This window comes from Mus caroli, unplaced genomic scaffold (assembly GCF_978045245.1).
Source record: "Mus caroli unplaced genomic scaffold, Mus_caroli_1 scaffold_3, whole genome shotgun sequence".
NCBI lineage: Eukaryota > Metazoa > Chordata > Mammalia > Rodentia > Muridae > Mus > Mus caroli.
The window spans coordinates 72,559,853-72,576,846 of NW_028227258.1; the positions used below are offsets into that span (position 1 = coordinate 72,559,853).

General features: G+C 48.5%; 3 protein-coding genes across 8 annotated transcripts; all 3 read left to right on the forward strand.

Annotated features, from left to right (window-relative positions):
* The first annotated feature begins 65 nt into the window (after positions 1-65).
* On the forward strand, positions 66-5,128 carry Cks1b (CDC28 protein kinase regulatory subunit 1B). 2 transcript variants are annotated; one of them, XR_015046701.1, is made up of 4 exons: positions 157-249; positions 2,001-2,128; positions 2,818-3,798; positions 4,461-5,128. XR_015046701.1 is itself a non-coding variant. In XM_085835729.1 (3 exons), exons 1-3 carry the CDS (start codon positions 191-193, stop codon positions 2,868-2,870), a joined length of 240 nt encoding a protein of 79 aa, XP_085691855.1. In that variant the 5' UTR covers positions 66-190; the 3' UTR covers positions 2,871-3,305. The 2 variants fall into 2 exon arrangements, 1 of the variants encoding a protein (XP_085691855.1); XM_085835729.1 differs by lacking the exon at positions 4,461-5,128 and having other exon boundaries at positions 66-249; positions 2,818-3,305.
* Positions 5,129-7,023: 1,895 nt separating this feature from the next.
* Flad1 (flavin adenine dinucleotide synthetase 1) lies at positions 7,024-15,841 on the forward strand. Of its 5 annotated transcripts, none has more exons than XM_021157341.3 (8): positions 7,024-7,155; positions 7,563-7,791; positions 9,777-10,521; positions 11,162-11,309; positions 12,935-13,033; positions 13,118-13,307; positions 15,452-15,525; positions 15,622-15,841. In XM_021157341.3, the coding sequence occupies exons 2-8, from the start codon at positions 7,705-7,707 to the stop codon at positions 15,755-15,757; spliced, it is 1,479 nt and encodes a 492-aa protein (XP_021013000.1). In that variant the 5' UTR covers positions 7,024-7,155; positions 7,563-7,704; the 3' UTR covers positions 15,758-15,841. The 5 variants fall into 5 exon arrangements, with proteins under 5 accessions (XP_021013000.1, XP_021013001.1, XP_021013005.1 ...); XM_021157342.3 differs by having other exon boundaries at positions 7,059-7,193; XM_021157346.3 differs by having other exon boundaries at positions 7,076-7,121.
* Positions 15,842-16,093: 252 nt separating this feature from the next.
* On the forward strand, positions 16,094-16,955 carry Lenep (lens epithelial protein). The gene is made up of 2 exons (XM_021157347.3): positions 16,094-16,524; positions 16,612-16,955. Exon 1 carries the CDS (start codon positions 16,284-16,286, stop codon positions 16,467-16,469), a length of 186 nt encoding a protein of 61 aa, XP_021013006.1. The 5' UTR covers positions 16,094-16,283; the 3' UTR covers positions 16,470-16,524; positions 16,612-16,955.
* Positions 16,956-16,994: the final 39 nt, after the last annotated feature.

Below are 16,994 nucleotides of genomic sequence, written 5' to 3' on the forward strand. Positions count from 1 at the left end.
ACTTGAAGAGACGCCAAAGCAAGCCAATCGAGGACTTCAAAATGGAGCTGTCCCGCCTTCGGCTGCAGAAACCAATAGGAAGTGCGGGCGGTGTGTTTGAAAGCGAGGCCAAAGAGGGTGGGAGCGCGTGCTGCTGGGAGTTGTCCGGAGGCCAGCGGCGCGGGGCTGAGCGCCCTCCGACAGAGCAATCATGTCCCACAAACAAATCTACTATTCGGACAAATACGACGACGAGGAGTTCGAGTACCGGTTAGTGCCGGCGCGGGGACTACAGACAAAAGAGCACGCGAGGAGTTAGTTACCTAGGCCGGAGTGGGAGGCGGGGGATGGGGGCGGGGGGACAATGTAGAACGGGCGCGTGCGCAAGGAATTAGCGGGGAGTGGGGTGGGGGTGGGATTGGGTACAGCAGCAAAGCACATGCGCAAAAGGTGAACGGAGGATGTAAAACAATGAAAGGGAACTTGGAGTTGGCCGGCTGTTAAATTGAAGCGTCTTGTAGCTCTGATCAGTTTTACCTTTGGGAATTCACATCACTAGAGCAACTTTGTTGTGGCAATTTCCCTAATAGGAACTGCTCGCGTTACTGGAATTTCAAAGTCTGCTGGGAGAAAGAAGGTAGCCCGTGCAGAACTGAAAGTTTCATGCTCTTGATGAAAGGACGGTTCTAAGAGAGCCTCAGTGTTGGTGGTTTTTATTTTGTAAAAAAGATGAGTAGTTGTCAGCCTTGTTTTAGATAGGCGTTTACAGGACTTGGAGTGGCATGAAGACTGTGGACGTAGGTAGATACCTTTCAAATACTTGATCATTCATGGCGCGCATAGAGGTTTCAAGTGTTTTCTGTTAAGGTGCAAGGTAAGCTGGTACGGTAGCTCACACCTTTAATCTCAGCATTCTGGAAGCTGAGGCTGCAGGATTGTCATAGGGTCCAGCCCAGATCACACTACAGAATGGAACCTTGTCTCAAGTGCAAAGTACTCAGCTGTTTTCCACGTCTGTAACAATGTTACACTTACAGCATTTGCTTGGCTGGAGAAATGAGTGGCTTCATCTCCGGGAAGCTGTAACTCCAGTTTAGCCGTGGCATTTTTGTTTAAAGGAGGGGTTTGTTTGGGTTTCGTTTTGTTTTTGGTTTGTTTGTTTGTTTGTTTGTTTGTTTGTTTTGGTTCTGTGCATCGAAGTCACAGAATGGAAGTTCTTTTCTGACATTTGGACAACAATTAATGGCGTGAGACTCTTGTTACTATCACAAAGGAAGAAGCATTTAGTACATCTTCACTGAGCATGATAAAGTAAATCTACTTGAGGTAGCCTGAGTCAAGTCAGGTAATTTTTTTGCCATAAACTTATGTTTGGGAAAGCTTGGGATTTTCCAAGTGTCATAGCACATCCCTTAGAAGTATGAACATTTGCATGTTTGTCTTCATACCTGTTCCGTACCCCACTCCATAAAAGACCTTTCCACACAGTCTAGAGTGGGTAACCAGCTAGAGGCCTGTGAGGCCTGTGATCAAAGGAGAAACAACTATCATCAGTGTCTCATACCAGGAGTCACCCATCACATTGCTCATTTGTGGTTTTAATAACTCTTATGAAAGTGGTCAAAACCCATGGTGTTTTTATTTTGGTTTTGCTTTCTTTCTTGTTTTTGTTTTTTGTTGTTGTTGTGGTTGTTTGGTTTTGTGTTTTTGAGACAGGGTTCATCTGCTGCTGTGGTTGTCCTGGAACTTGCCCTGTAGACCAGGCTGGCCTCAACTGAGACCCACCTGCCTCTGCCTCCTGAGTGCGGGGATTAAAGGAGTGCCCACACTGGGCTAGCTACTTATTTTCACAGATTCTCTGTAGCACAGGATAGCCTGAAACTCCTGGTCATGCTGCCATATCCCCGAGTGCCAGAATCATGGCACATGTGCCACACTCCGCTCTCAGTATGTAGGTCAGTGTCTGACAGACTGACAGCTCTGACACAGTCCTCACTCACATCCCCATGTTTCTGTTACAGGCATGTCATGTTGCCCAAGGACATAGCCAAGCTGGTCCCTAAAACCCATTTGATGTCTGAATCTGAATGGAGGAACCTCGGCGTTCAACAGAGTCAGGGATGGGTCCACTATATGATCCATGAACCAGGTCAGTGAAATGTAGGGAGATTACAGAGCAGAGCAGTAGAGGGAGGAGGGCGTCAGTCATTGGAGGGGACTCTTTTTTTTTTTTTTTTTTTTTTGGTTTTTCGAGACAGGGTTTCTCTGTATAGCCCTGGCTGTCCTGGAACTCACTTTGTAGACCAGGCTGGCCTCGAACTCAGAAATCCGCCTGCCTCTGCCTCCCAAGTGCTGGGATTAAAGGCGTGCGCCACCACCGCCCGGCAAGGGGACTCCTTTTAAAGCCACATATACCCTGGTTATGGCCCCTGCAAATCACTGGATCTGTTCCAGATAAGCAAAGACAGTTAATTCTATTGTAATACTTCTGTGCATGGCAGAAAGGGCAGGCTCTCAGGCTGTGTGCACCTGCATGGTGTGAAGAGTTCGTAGCACTGCACTGCGCAGTAGCATGCACTATCGACTGCTCAGAATGCTGGGAGTTTCTTTCTTTTTTTTTTTTTTTTAAAGATTTATTTTATTATATGTAAGTACACTGTAGCTGTCTTCAGACACCCCAGAAGAGGGCGCCAGATCTCGTTACGGATGGTTGTGAGCCACCATGTGGTTGCTGGGATTTGAACTCTGGACCTTCGGAAGAGCAGTCGGGTGCTCTTACCCACTGAGCCATCTCACCAGCCCGGGAGTTTCTTTCTTAAATTTCACTATTTCTTTCAGAACCTCACATCTTACTGTTCCGGCGGCCACTGCCCAAGAAGCCAAAGAAATGAAGCCAGTGAACCGCCTTCCGGCCTCGAGCTTTCCACAGCTGTCCTCACTCCCTACCATCTTTCTGATCTTGTGATCATGTTGCTTTCTTATTTCTCACTTTGATATGTAAAGGATACACTGTTTGAATGTGCTGGTACCTGCTTTGCTTCTGGAGTTGAGCCACCAGTGCCACAGCCCTGTCAGATGAGTGTGACCTCAAAGCCCTCGTGCTCGGGACCCAGCAGGCCATATTTGTCATTTGGCAGAAGCATGTGAAATCAGATCATGGCTGTTACAGGGATGGTGTGAATTTGCTGATGTGGTTTTTACTATTGGGTATTGTATTTATGATGACTTATGGATTTGTGTTTCAATGTATTGGAAACTTTGCATTTTATCTGACAGATCTCTTCCATGTTACAAGCCTTGATTAAAGGAAGTTTTTTATAATCTTAGCACTGTGGTTATAAGATCGTCCCATCCCGTGCCCTCACTCCTTCATTTCCTCTGAGCCATCTCCTCTCCTGCACCCCAGTGATACACGATGGAATCATTCTGACTCTACACCCTTCAGGTGGATAATGGAAACTTGGCTCATTGCAGTGAAGAGGTTTAGTTGAATGTTGCAATAACTAATTTATAATGTTTGAACTGGACTCACTGTAAAAGCATTCACTGAAATGTATTTCACAGATTACTAGCCTAAGATAATGGTCTTATTGGTACAGCCTTGTCCCATCAAAGCAGATGAACTGATTTACATAGTCCAGTCGTGTTGTCGTTTATGCAGTCCCAACATTTGAACACCTGAAGAGCGTGCAAAGACATGGGAGTGGGATTAAGTGCTACATAGGACTCCAGCCTCTGTGAGTAATGGCTGGGGCTGAATTTCAAGTACTGAGACCTCCAAAGTCACTCCTAGAGTGGGCTGAAGACAAGGCTCTGCAGGTAAGAGCACCAGTGCTCTGTGAAAGGACCTGAGTTCAATTCCCAGTGACCATGTTGGGAGTGCTCAGGACCACCTGTAACTCCAGCTCCAGGAGACTGAACCACCCTCTTCAGGTCTCTACTGAGACCAGACACACCTGGCATAGATTCTCACCCAGAAGTTTAAAAAGTGGGGGCTGGAGAGATGGCTCAGTGATTAAGAGCACTGACTGCTCTTCAAGAGGCCCTGAGTTCAGTTCCCAGCAACCACTTGGTGGCTCACAATAATCTGTAACGGAATCTGATGCCCTCTTCTGGGGTGTCTGAAGACAGCGACAGTGTACTCACATAAATGAATAAATTTTTAAGAAGTGGTTGATGGGAGGAGAGAGGGCTCAGTGATCCAGTCATACACATGGTGCAGAGCATTTATACACGTCTAAGAACCTTTAAAAGGTGGCTTAGCAAGTGGGCATTCCTGCCACCACTGTGCCTGCCCGACTGGTGCAAGGAAAGCTCTACTGTAAGGTGTTCTCTGCCTAGAGCTGTGCGGTGGCACATGGACACACAAACCCTCTCCATGTTTGAACTCTTTTGTCTCCAAGTAAATCGTCACTGTTGTTTTTATCTTTTATTCCTAGTTCAACTGACATTATTTTAACTTTTTTTTTTTTTTTTTTTAGATGTATTTGGTTTTGTGACAGGCTCTCACTATGGACACCAGACTGGCCTTGCCTCTGCCTCTTGAGCGCTGAGATTGAACCTTTACACCACTATGCTATGCCTGGTTTCTGGTTCATATTGTATTAGTATTTTGTCCTCACATATATGTGTCCACATGTGATGGCTGGGCATCAGAGCCTGGCCTCGGCTGGCCTGGGACTCACTCTGTTAGAGTTGTAAGCTACCCTGTGGATGCTATGAACCCAACCCAGGTTCTCTAACAAGCAACAAGTGCTCTTAGCTGCTGAATCATCTCTCCAGCACCGTTAACTCACAAACCTAAAGGCATCCACATCCCCTGGAAATGTTCAGAGGGCAGACTCTGGGCACACTGTTCCATGGAATCCTGAGAAATGGGCTCAGCAATGTGTTAAAAGTTCAGTTGTTCTACCAAGCACATAAAAACTTGGAACATTTGTTTAAAAAGAAGTCAGGGGGGCTGGTGAGATGGCTCAGTGGGTAAGAGCACCCGACTGCTCTTCCGAAGGTCCAGAGTTCAAATCCCAGCAACCACATGGTGGCTCACAACCATCTGCAACGAGATCTGGCGCCCTCTTCTGGAGTGTCTGAAGACAGCTACAGTGTACTTAAAATAAATAAATAAATAAAAAGAAGTCAGATAACCTTTTCTTTTGTTGTTTTTGTTTTTGTTTTTCAAGACAGGGTTTCTCTGTGTAGCCCTGGCTGGCCTGGAACTCTGTAGACCAGGTTGGCCTGGAACTCAGAAATCCACCTGCCTCTGCCTCCCAAGTGCTGGGATTAAAGGCATGCACTACCACTGCCCCACTTGTTTGCTCATTTTGCGACAGGGTCTTACTGTATGCCTCCACCTCCCGAGTGCTAAGATTAAAGGTATGTACCACCACTCCCAGTTTAGTTTCAAAGAAGTATATAATACTTTCTGGTCACACTCATTCCCCTACTCATCCACACCCACCCACCTTTTAAACTAAGGAAACCCCACAGGACTTACTACTTAAGGCTGGTCTAACATTCACTGTGGCATTTCAAGATCGTGTGGGCACCCCTTCACCTTTCTGAACCTGTCTCCAATAACATAATTCTTTTTTTCAGTCCTGGGATATGAACCCAGGTCCTCACAATGCTAGACCAGTGTTCTAACACAAAGCCATATTCCCAGCAGGTTCCCCACATTTCATGAGAGCATATTTATTTGAAAAGATACTGTGGTTTAGCATGCCTCCAAGTCACAAGAGAAAATCCCAGGAGAAATGTAGATGTCAGACCCCATCCAAACCTACTGGGTCACAATTTACATATCGTAATCTCTAGGGATAGGGAGATGGTTCAGCAGGTAAGAGTAAGGCTCTGCCACCCAAATTGGACCACCTGGGATAGATCCTAGGCCCCACATAAAGGTGAAAGAAGGGACTCCAGAAAGTTGTCCTCTGGCTTCCATACACATGCTTGGACACTGCTGTCCTTTCTAGTCATACAATAATAATAAAAGCTTTTTTTAAAAAAACCCAGATGATTAAGCTATTTTTCCCCAGCAAAGCAAAGGGTGGAGGGGCACTGAAGTAGTAATGAAATCGGATGTTGTGAGTACCCAAAGTGAGTCCAAGGTACTCGTGCGTACCCCTCTCTCCAGGGACCCATCATTGGGAAGTGACGTTCTTCTGGAAACAGGTGGAGCAGGAAAGGGTTTTTACATTTTAAAGTCAGAGAAGTTTAAGTAGTTTTTCCCTTTATATTAGAAGCAAACGAAGGTTCCACACCCTGCAGCTCACACCTCATTGTCAATGCTAATAACATCTTCACCTTCCCCACGCCTTTAATCCCAGCACTTGGGAGGCAGAGGCAGGTGGATTTCTGAGGCCAGCCTGGTCTACAAAGTGAGTTCCAGGACAGCCAGGGCTATACAGAGAAACCCTGTCTCGGAAAAAAAGAAAAAACATCTTCACCTTCTCAAATTTAAGAGGCAAAGCCAAGCGGTGGTGGCCCACGCCTTTAATCCCAGAACCTGGGAGGCAGAGGCAGGAGGAGTTAATAAACCTGGTCTACAGAGCGAATTCCAGCTACACAGAGAAACCGTATTTCGAAAGAGGAGAGAGGGAGAGAGACAGAAAGAGAAATGTGATGCAATGAAGTGTAGTAACACATGCCTTGAATCCCACCACTCCCCAGGCAGTTCGAGACTAGGCTGATCTGTTTAAACAAGTTACTTCCAGGGCTATATACTGGGGCTCTGTCTGAACTGTTTTTTAATATTTGAATGAAACAGAATCAGACCTTCATTTTCTTCTAGTACTACAAAGCAGTACCCAACAGTCTTTAAAACATCTCCCAATATTCTCCCTTCGCGTTCCAGAACTCTTTAAGTCCCGCCCTCCATGGGCTAAGGCCAGGCCCCTATTTTTACTTCCGGACAGTGATGACTACATGGTGTTGCCAATAACAACTTAGCATTTCCTCTAGCTCCTCGATGAGGCGCGTGAGCGATTGCCGGTTAGAGCAATAGGACCACTGGTAGGAGTGAGCGACAGCCAGAATAACCAATCAACATGAAGCATTGTAAGGCGGGACTTTGAGTACGGAAGCTGTCCTAGGACATGCGGAAAGGAAAGAGCGAATGACCCTGTGCAAGGGGCAAAATAGAGGTGGGATGATACGAGATCAGTGATCTGAAGCCTGGTGAGAAAAAGAGATCCCGGGATAGAAAGGGTGCAGAAGTAGGTTGAGCCCTGGTCATTGGCGGAGGGAGGAAAGAAATGCATTTAAAGGGACCCTAAAGCCCAGAATAAGGTAGGCATTTAAAGGGACAGGTGATCCGAAGAGAAGAGACATTTAAAGGTGCAGACATACCCAAGATAGGGCAAATTTTAAACCTGCTCGGCAGACGGAGATATCTAAAGTGGTAGGTCTTGGGAAAACATGGCACTTTAAAGGAATAGGAATCGAGACGCTTTTAGGAACCTGGGGCTTAAGAGTATGTTAAAGAGGCCGGAGTAAGGGTGACTAAAGAAGATTGAGCCTTCCTTCCTCTAAGAAGGAAGAAGGTACACTCCTGACGTCTTAATTGTCCTTTCTGGCTCTTCCAGGTTCCCACAACCCCGGACTGTGTACTCAGGGTATGGCCTCCTGCATCCTGTAGACCTGGCGGCCTCTCAGTACTTACGGCCCCAATTTGGGGTTCTGAGTGGCTACTGGAAAGCCTTGCAAAAGAGCACAGAGGGCAGGACCATGGCATCTAGGGCCTCTGAACTGCCCCCAGGACCAGGGCGCAGCGTGACAGCAGGCATCATCATTGTTGGAGATGAGATCCTTAAGGTGTGTCTGGAACGGAAGAGGGGAAGAGTGTGGCATTCTATTGTCGTGGACTCTTTCCGGTGAAAGGAGGGAAACTGGAGTAGGAATCCCCTTTCTTGCCAAAGTCCGGCCCTGGAGTGAGTCCTAACATATTGGAGGAAAAGTGACCCTTCGGTTGAGTGTTTCTATTGAAAGATGGGTAGTAACTTCCCTACAACTTGCTACGAAGTATGACTGGGGGCAGAGTAGCCACATAACAAGTGACAGGTGGCACAGCGAGTAGAGGAAGCTCAGCAGGCTGGCTAGAAGGAAGGTACGAGAAGAAAGGACTTTATTCTGGCCGGCCGGGGTGCTGTTAGAGGATGTGGCAAGCATGGGTTGGCAACAGAAATAGTTACCCTGATCTTTTGTAGTGTCTACCAGAGGCTGGTCTGCACTTAACTATATCACATGTGGCCTTAAAAACTTCAATTCCATGAAGTTGGGGTTTTTATTACAGATCTCTATAAATTATGAAATAGCCTCAAGGAGGTTAGGAAACTTACCCCAGGTCACAAGCCTACAAAGTCCTAGGAACAAAGTGATACATGCCTTAACCTCCAGCACTTGGGAGGCAGAGGCAAGTGGATCTTTGAGAGTTTGGGGCCAGCCTGATCTACATAGCCAGTTCCAGAACAGCCAGGGCTACACAGAGAAACCCTGTCTCAAAATAAATTAAAAAAGGAAAATAGTGGACGAGATGGGATTCTAGCCCAATTCTTCCTTACTCCAGAACACAAACCTTTCTGAGACAGAGTCTGACTGGGTATCCCTGGCTGGCTTAGAGCTCTTGTTTTATGTTAACCAGACTGGCTTTAAACTCACAGAAATTCACCTGCCTCTGCCTCTGGGGTGCTGGGATTAAAGATGTATGCCACCATGCCAGGCTTAAAGATTTTTTATTTTATGTTTATATATCTGTATGTTGGGGTGGGGGGAGTGCCCACAGAGGTCAGAAGTTACAGATTCCATGGAGTGGGACTTACGGCTGTTATGAGCTGCCCAACCAGTCTGGGAACCAAGCGTGGGTCCTCTGGAACAGAGGCAAGCACTCTTGGCTACTAAGCCAGCTCTTTGGCTGGCTCCAGAACACAAACTCTTCATTTATTTTATTTGGAGACAGGGTCCAACACAAACTCTTTAACTACTCATCCCCCTGTCGAGAGAGAAAAGTAGAAGTTAAGGCTAGGAAAGAAGACAGGGCACACAGTATAGCCAGCCAGCTTTAATGATTGCAAAAGAATTTGAACTTTATTCTGTATGCAATTGGAGCCAACATGTTTCTGAGCACAGAAGTGATTCAGCGAACACAGTGACGCATTAAAAAAAGTTACTTATAAGGCAGGGAGCAGAGCATAGTGGAGAGGATTGAGGACTGGGGGGATGGAACACTGGGGGTGTGGGGGGGTAGGGGATGGATGTGTGGGAGGCTGGGGGCTGGCCCAGAGCCTGTCAACATCACCCAGGAGAAAGACTCTAAGGAAGTGAGAATGTGGAGGAGAGAGATTGGAGAGGTTTTAGAAGTGGGGTTGATTGAAATGAAAGGCCTAACTGACCATGACTACATCTGAGAGGTCACTGAGCAAAGTAACCAGGGTCGTGGTGAGGCTGCTCAGTATGAACCTGAAGCCAGGGACTAAAACTCAAACTGTTGGGGTCGGTGACCAAGTTCAAAGAGCCACAGAGAATTAATGATTGAGTCTATATCAAGTCAAGCTCAAAGTGCAGAACTGACTATGAAATCTATAAATCCAAGTGAGGTCAGGACGAATGACAGCCAAGGTGCCCCAGGGAGAATCCCTTCTTCTCTACATTCAATTTGGTTTCTCGTTCTTACTCCCATTCCAGGCTCCCTGGCAGTACCCACCTCCAAAACCCAGCGCTCCATCACTAGACAGATGTAGCTACCTCCCCATCTGCTCTTCATTTCCCAGTACTGACAATCTTGTCTTTCCCTTAATCCCTAGGGACACACGCAAGATACCAACACTTACTTTCTTTGCCGAACCCTGCGCTCCCTGGGGGTCCAGGTTTGCCGAGTCTCTGTTGTGCCTGATGAAGTAGCCACCATTGCATCCGAGGTCAACTCATTCTCCAGGCGCTTCACTCACGTCCTCACCGCGGGGGGCATCGGCCCCACTCATGATGATGTTACCTTTGAGGCAGTGGCACAGGCTTTTGGAGAGGAGCTCAAACCACACCCTGAGCTCCAAGCAGCCATCAAAACCCTAGGAGGGGAGGGTTGGGAGAAGCTGTCAATGGTGCCCTCCTCTGCCCGCCTGCATTACGGTACAGATCCTCGAACCGGCCATCCCTTCAGATTCCCGCTGGTCTCTGTCCGAAATGTCTACCTCTTCCCAGGAATTCCGGAGCTGCTGCGACGAGTTTTGGAGGGACTGAAAGGGCTGTTCCAAAACACAGCTGTGCAGTTCCACCTGAAGGAGTTGTATGTGGCCGCGTCAGAGAGCTCTATCGCCCCCATCCTGTCGGAGGCTCAGGCCCACTTTGGGCGTAGGCTTAGCCTGGGTTCCTACCCTGACTGGAGCAGCAACTACTTTCAGGTGAAGCTGATTCTAGACTCCGAGGAAAAAGAGCCTTTGGAGGAATGTCTGGCCTATCTGACTGCACGTTTGCCCCAAGGATCACTGGTCCCCTACCAGCCCGATGCTGTTGAGAAGGCTGGTGAGGCTGTGTACAAACTCGCGGAGTCAGGTAGGAGTCTCCTAGGGGAAAGCAGTGTGGACCAGAGTCTGGGTTCTGCTTTAGGTTTAATAATGCTTTCAGAGGCCTTCCCACAGATGCAGGAAAAAGGTTGCTTTGTTCATTTCCCCAATAACTATTGATACATCCTCTCACCAGCGCTGCGCTGGGGGGGTCACAGTTGGTATAGCTTGTCAGAACTGGCGTGCTCTACAAAACGGGTTAGCTGGTAAATGGGTGGTTGTATAGGTGAGATGTGATTCTGAAATGGATTCCAGAATTCCACACCAGAGAGACCAACTTTGATCTGGGGGAGGAGAAGGGTTCTCTGGACTAATGGCGGCACAAAACAATGTGGAAAGAGACTGACAGGAAGCAGGTGGGGCTGTGGAGAATGAAGGGAGCCAGAGCAGCCCTCAGTCTCTGCCCCGGAGGAAAGACTAAAAACATGGTCATGTGAGGGGGGCTCAGAGAGCAAGCAGGGAGGCAGAAGATGCAGGGCAGCACGGAAGAGTTTAGATTTACCCCCAGAACATGGGGACAATCATGAAAGTCTTTAAGCAAGGGTCACATGACTTCTTTGACAGCCATGGATACCTTGCTAGCCTTCTTGTATACCTAGCTGACGTTCTCTTCCCTGCCTGCATGGCAGGCTCTTGTCTGGGGAAGAAGGTAGCAGGTGCCCTACAGACCATCGAGACTGCCCTGGCTCAGTACCATCTCCCCCAGCTCTGCGTGGGCTTCAATGGGGGCAAGGACTGCACCGCACTCCTGCACCTCTTCCATGCAGCCGTGCAGAGGTAAGCCTACCCCCGGGAGCTAAGGCCTCAGAAAGACCCACCTGAAACCTCTTCAGCTCCCCACCCCAGAAAGCACAGCGTCAGCATGCACAGGTGGTGCTTGAGAGGAAGGTAGCTAGGTGATCAGCCAGTGCCGTTTCCCCCATACTCATTGAACATCTGGCACATGTCTGGCCCCAGGTCTAGGTGTGTAGTCAACCACAGGAAAGTCAACAGTCCAGCTGGGGAGGTGAGATTTACTGGCAGTCGTAGAACCTGGCGTGGTTGCAGCCCCAGCAGTCAGGGAGTGAGGTTGCTTCATCTGAGCCCAGGAGCTGGAGGCTAGCCTAGGGAGTGTTTTGTATGTGTAAGCACCTAGTGCGTGCGTTAGTCAGAAGAGGGTGTTGGACCCATCCTCAGTGCCAGGACTTACAGATGGCTGGGTTGTGGGCTCCCATGGGAATTCTGCAGATGGAACCCAGGTCTTCCGCAAGAGCAACAAGTGCTTTTAACTGCTGAGTGAACTCTTCAGCCCAGGAGTTTTGTTTTTGGTTTTTTTTTTTTTTAATATTTATTTTATGGGTATAGGAGTACACCATATTGTCTTCAGACACACCAGAAGAGAGCATCAGATCCCATTAGAGATGGTTGTGAGCCACCATGTGGTTGCTGGGAATTGAACTCAGGACCTCTGCAAGAGCAGTCAGTGCTCTTAACTGCTGAGCCATCTCTCCAGCCCTTTTTGGTTTTTTTAAGATTTATTTATTCATTTAATGTATATGAATACACTGTTGCTGTCTTCAGATACACGCATCAGATCCCATTACAGATGGTTGTGAACCAGCATGTCTTTGCTGGGACTTGAACTCAGGACCTCTGGAAGAGCAGTTAGTGCTCTTAACTGCTGAGCCATCTCTCCAGCCCCCATAAGTTTTTTGTTTGGTTTGGTTTGGTTTGGTTTGGTTTGGTTTTTCCAGACAGGGTGTCTCTGTATAGCCCTGACTGTCCTGGAACTCACTTTGTAGACCAAGCTGGCCTCTAACTCAGAAATCCACCTGCCTCTGCCTCCGGAGTGCTGGGATTAAAGGCGTGCGCCACCACACCCGGGTCCCATAAGTTTTTTAAAGCCCTATCTTTAAAAAAATAAAAAATAATCTCAGCTGGCTGTGGTGGTTCATGCCTTCAACCCTAACAGAGGCAGTAGAGGCAGATTGCTATGATTTTGAGGCTATCCTGGACAACCTAAAAAGCCAGTGAAACCCAGTTGTTATTTTTTTTCCCTTGGGGCAAGGGGAGTTTTTTAATCTTGTAATAACAAAACTGATGCTTGGGTTTGAGGTCAGAATGAACTAGGCAAACTGGCACATGCCTATAATCCCAGCCCTGGGGATGCTGAAGCAGGAATACTGCAAGTTTGAGGCCAGCTGCTGCATATTCAATTACCGCCCAAGCTCCGCAGCAAGACCCGGCCTCAAAGCAAAAGAATAAGAGATCAGGGTGGGCTTCTCAGGAAGTGGGTCTGAGTTTGCTGGGTGGAAAGGATAAGGAAGAGGGAGAGAGCATGGGTGCCAAAGAGACTCCTGAGCTCCCTGGAGAGCAGTTTCCTTCTCCATACTGGCAAGTCTGTGGATCCTTACTCTCCCCAGAAAATATCCTGATGCTCCAAAACCTCTCCAGATCCTGTACATTCGTAGCATCTCGTCCTTCCCTGAGTTGGAACAGTTTCTGCAAGACACCATCAAGAGGTATTGGACCCTAGAGGATCGGGCTCCCAGAGGGCCTTGGGAGGATCTACCCTGGTCCTCATCTCTGTTCTCTTCCTCCCTAAGGTATAATCTCCGGGTGTTAGAAGCTGAGGGTAACATGAAGCAGGCCCTGGGTGAGCTTCAGGAAAAGCACCCCCAGCTGGAGGCTGTCCTGATGGGCACTCGACGGACTGACCCCTACTCCTGTAGCCTCAGCCATTTCAGTCCCACCGACCCCGGCTGGCCTTCATTCATGAGAATCAACCCGCTGCTGGTAATGAGACAGGATTGTTGGCCTCCGGTCCCTAAACCTTCCCAATGCCCATTGTGAGAAGGCTAGAGCCAAGGTGCCCAGTCTTCCAAGGCAGGCAGTGCTGATCATTCATCCTTTTAACCAATTAAACTGAGCACTGATTAAGTGGCAGGCAGTGTGCTTCTCCCTGTGGAAAAAACAGTGACCTGGGCCTGTGCTATCCAATACGATAGTAGTCATTTGTTCATACTTAAATTGTAATTGAACTGAAATACAGATTATGGGGCTGAGGATGTAGTTCGTTTGGCATAGTGCTTGCTTAGCACACCTGAAAATCATGTACTTGTGCCTATAATTTCAGCCTTCAGGAGAATTAGAAGTTTAAGGCCAGGGCTGGCAAAATGGCTCAGTCAGTGAAGGCACTTGCTGCCAGGCCTGATGGCCTCACTTTTATCTCCAGGACTGATATGGCAGAAGAGAACTGACTCCCACAACTTGCCCTTTGACCTCACACATTCCCTGCCTCCCCCGCCCCCCCCCCAAAAAAAACCACAAATAAATATAATTTTTTTAAGGTTCAAGGAAAGCCTTGGCTACACAGTAAGCTTGAGGCCAGTCTAACCATCAGATGCTATTTCAAAAATAGAAAGAAAAAAGTACAAATTACTAAAACCACTGAGAGGCTGAGGTAGGAGGATTGTGTGAGTTCAAGCCAAGCCTGGTTGAAAAAGCACTGCCTCAAAAAACCAAAGCCCCGATTACTTACTTTCAGGAGATGAAATTTATGGCAAGAGACTCATAATGTCTTTTCTTTTGTTTTGTTTTGTTTTTCGAGACAGGGTTTCTCTGTGTAGCCTTGGCTGTCCTGGAACTCACTCTGTAGACCAGGCTGGCCTCGAACTCAGAAATTCACCTGCCTCTGCCTCCCAAGTGCCCGGTGTCATTTTTTTTTTTTTTAATTAGATAAAATTTAAATGTCAATTCTAAGGGCCAGGGATGGGCTTGGGTGAGTCCTTGCCTAGCTTGTATAAAGCTATAGGTTCGACTCCTAGTACCACATAACACGAGGATGTAGCTGAGCAGGTGAAGTGCCTCCTTAGATGCACAAAGCCTTGGGTTCAGGCTCTACCACCGTGCTTGCCCAAGCCTGCCCATCACCACTCTAAGTACAGATCGCTGGGGACTTGGGAGGACAGAAGTTCAGGTCATTCCCAGCTCAGCAGTGAGTGAAAGGACAGCCTAAGATGTATAAGGCATGCCTAGTACACACCTCAACTCCCAGCGGGTGGGAAGATAAGGCAAGAGGATGGCCATCTTGAGAACTGCATGAACTACACTATAGGACCCTGCTAGGAAGAAAGGAAGAGAGAAAGGAAAAGCAGGAAGGGAAGGAGAGAAGAAAAATTAGGCCAATATTTTATGTGTATGGGTGTTTTCTCCGCATGTATGTCTGGCTACCATGTGCATACTGAGTGCCTGAGGAGGCCAGAAGAGGGACTCAGTGCCCTAGAACTGGAATTACAGATGATTGTAGTCACTATGTGGGTGTTAGGAATCGATCCTCGGTCCTGTGGAAGAGCAATCAGTGCTCTTAACCTCTGAGCCATTTCTCCAGCCCCCAAACTCACTTCTTAAGTTATTCCTAGCCACATTTCTTTTCTTTTCTTTAAGATTTACTTATTTATTTATTTTATGTATTTATTTTATGCACAACTATAAGCTGTCTTAAGACACACCAGAAGAGGGCATCAGATCTCATTATAGATGGTTGTGAGCCACCCTGTGGTTGCTGGGAATTAACTTAGGACCTCTGGAGGGACCACTGAGCCATCTCTCCAGCCCTCTAGCCACATTTCAAATCCCGCAATATGAGGGAGCATGTGGCTAGACAGTTCTACTGTGGCAGAAAGCTCTAGACTTGAACACAGCCCTCATCATGTGGAATTTACTCCACGGAGGTAGGTGACTGGAAACGGAATCAGGCAAAGGATAAAGACTTTCTCCGGCTCTCTACTGAGCCCACACAGAGCATGGTACACTAGCGATCCAGATAGCAAGACTTCCTCAAGGCCAGGTGAACAAAAGTAACTGGGATGGGCCCATCCCCAGGATGGTGTGGTAGGTGTGGCTGAGGACAGGTCTAGTGACTGATTGTCATTTCCCAGGACTGGACCTACAGAAACATCTGGGAGTTTCTGCGGCAGCTGTTTGTCCCATACTGCATCCTGTATGACAGAGGGTAAGGTGGTTGATGGGCTGGGGTGAGAGGATGCTGGGATAGAGAGAGCCCACCCGTCACCCACATCCCCCACATGCTCCTGTCTCAACACTCCAGGTATACATCCCTGGGGAGTCGGGAGAACACAAGACAGAACCCGGCCCTGCAGTGCCTGAGCGCAGGAGGACACCCTGTGTACCGCCCAGCATACCTACTGGAGAATGAGGAAGAGGAGAGGAATTCCAGAATGTGATCTCACACAAGCTGGGGACAAGACAGAGGGAAGGGGGCTGGCCTGGGCTACCTGTCGCGTCAGTAAAGTGTACCTCACACCCCACTGTTGGTGCCTGTTGCTCTGGCTGTGCCTTCCTGCTCCGAGGTCAAGGGAGGCTGACAGATCTGAACTGGCAGTGCTCCCTCGGGGGTCCAGGAGTAACGTAGAACATACTAGAAAGGAGCTGCCCCAGATGGGTCTCAGTGTCAACCACAGCCAGAGCCCACCACAGGAGAAAAGGCAACCAGGCAGAGCACTGCCGGCATGGACGGGAAGTTGATCTTTCCTGACTGTGGAGGACAGAGGATGGAGCAGCCAAGCCCGCCTGCCCGCCCTAACCACCATTCCTGTCTGAAAGGCTGAGTCAGCCTGCTGGGAGGCCCAGAACCTTCTTTTGCTAGACCCTAGAGCCTTTGTTTTTAGTCATGAGGCCTGAAGGGGTGGGGACAGTGGATAAAAGGTCCCAAAGGCAGTGTCCACACCCTTCTGCTGAGCTGCTGTCCACATGAGGCCACCAACGCAGCCCCTGACGCAGGCCCTGCCCTTCTCTCTCAGAGATGCTCTTCAAGGCACTGGCCTCCAGGTGCCCATCATTAAAATGGGCACAGGTTGGGAGGGCATGTATCGAACCCTGAAGGAAGTCGCCTACATCCTTCTTTGTTGCTGGTGTATCAAGGAACTGCTGGATTAATGGTGGCAGGGAACACCCCCTGTCACCCCCTGACACCAAGACCTGCATCCCTCAGGTGGGGAGGGGAGGGCAGACTCTCAGGAGGTGTGGCTGCAGCTTCTGGGGTGGAGCCTGCAGCCCAGCTCTCCCATCTTTTCTATAGCCCTAAGACTCCTGGAGCCAGCTGGACTTCACCAAGGATGGGTTACAAAGAACTGAAGAGAGAACCACGAACCTTGCTCTGAGCTGTCCATCCGTCTGACCTGCCTCACCCTGGGGCATCTCTCCTCAGCTCCCATCTCTGCTGTGTTCCTGGTATGCATGAGCTTGGCTCAGACTCCATTGAGACTATGGCAGGATCTAATATTCCTCCAAAAATTGACACAGTGAGCCCACCAACCCGCGTACTTGAAGAACTAGGAATGGACTGCCCCTAAGATACCTGGTAATCACTCCACTATAAATATAATAAATAGGCCTCGAGGCCAAAAATTCTGAACGTTCAAAGGGGAATGAGGGCATGTGTGCTTGGCAAGGGCTTAGAGC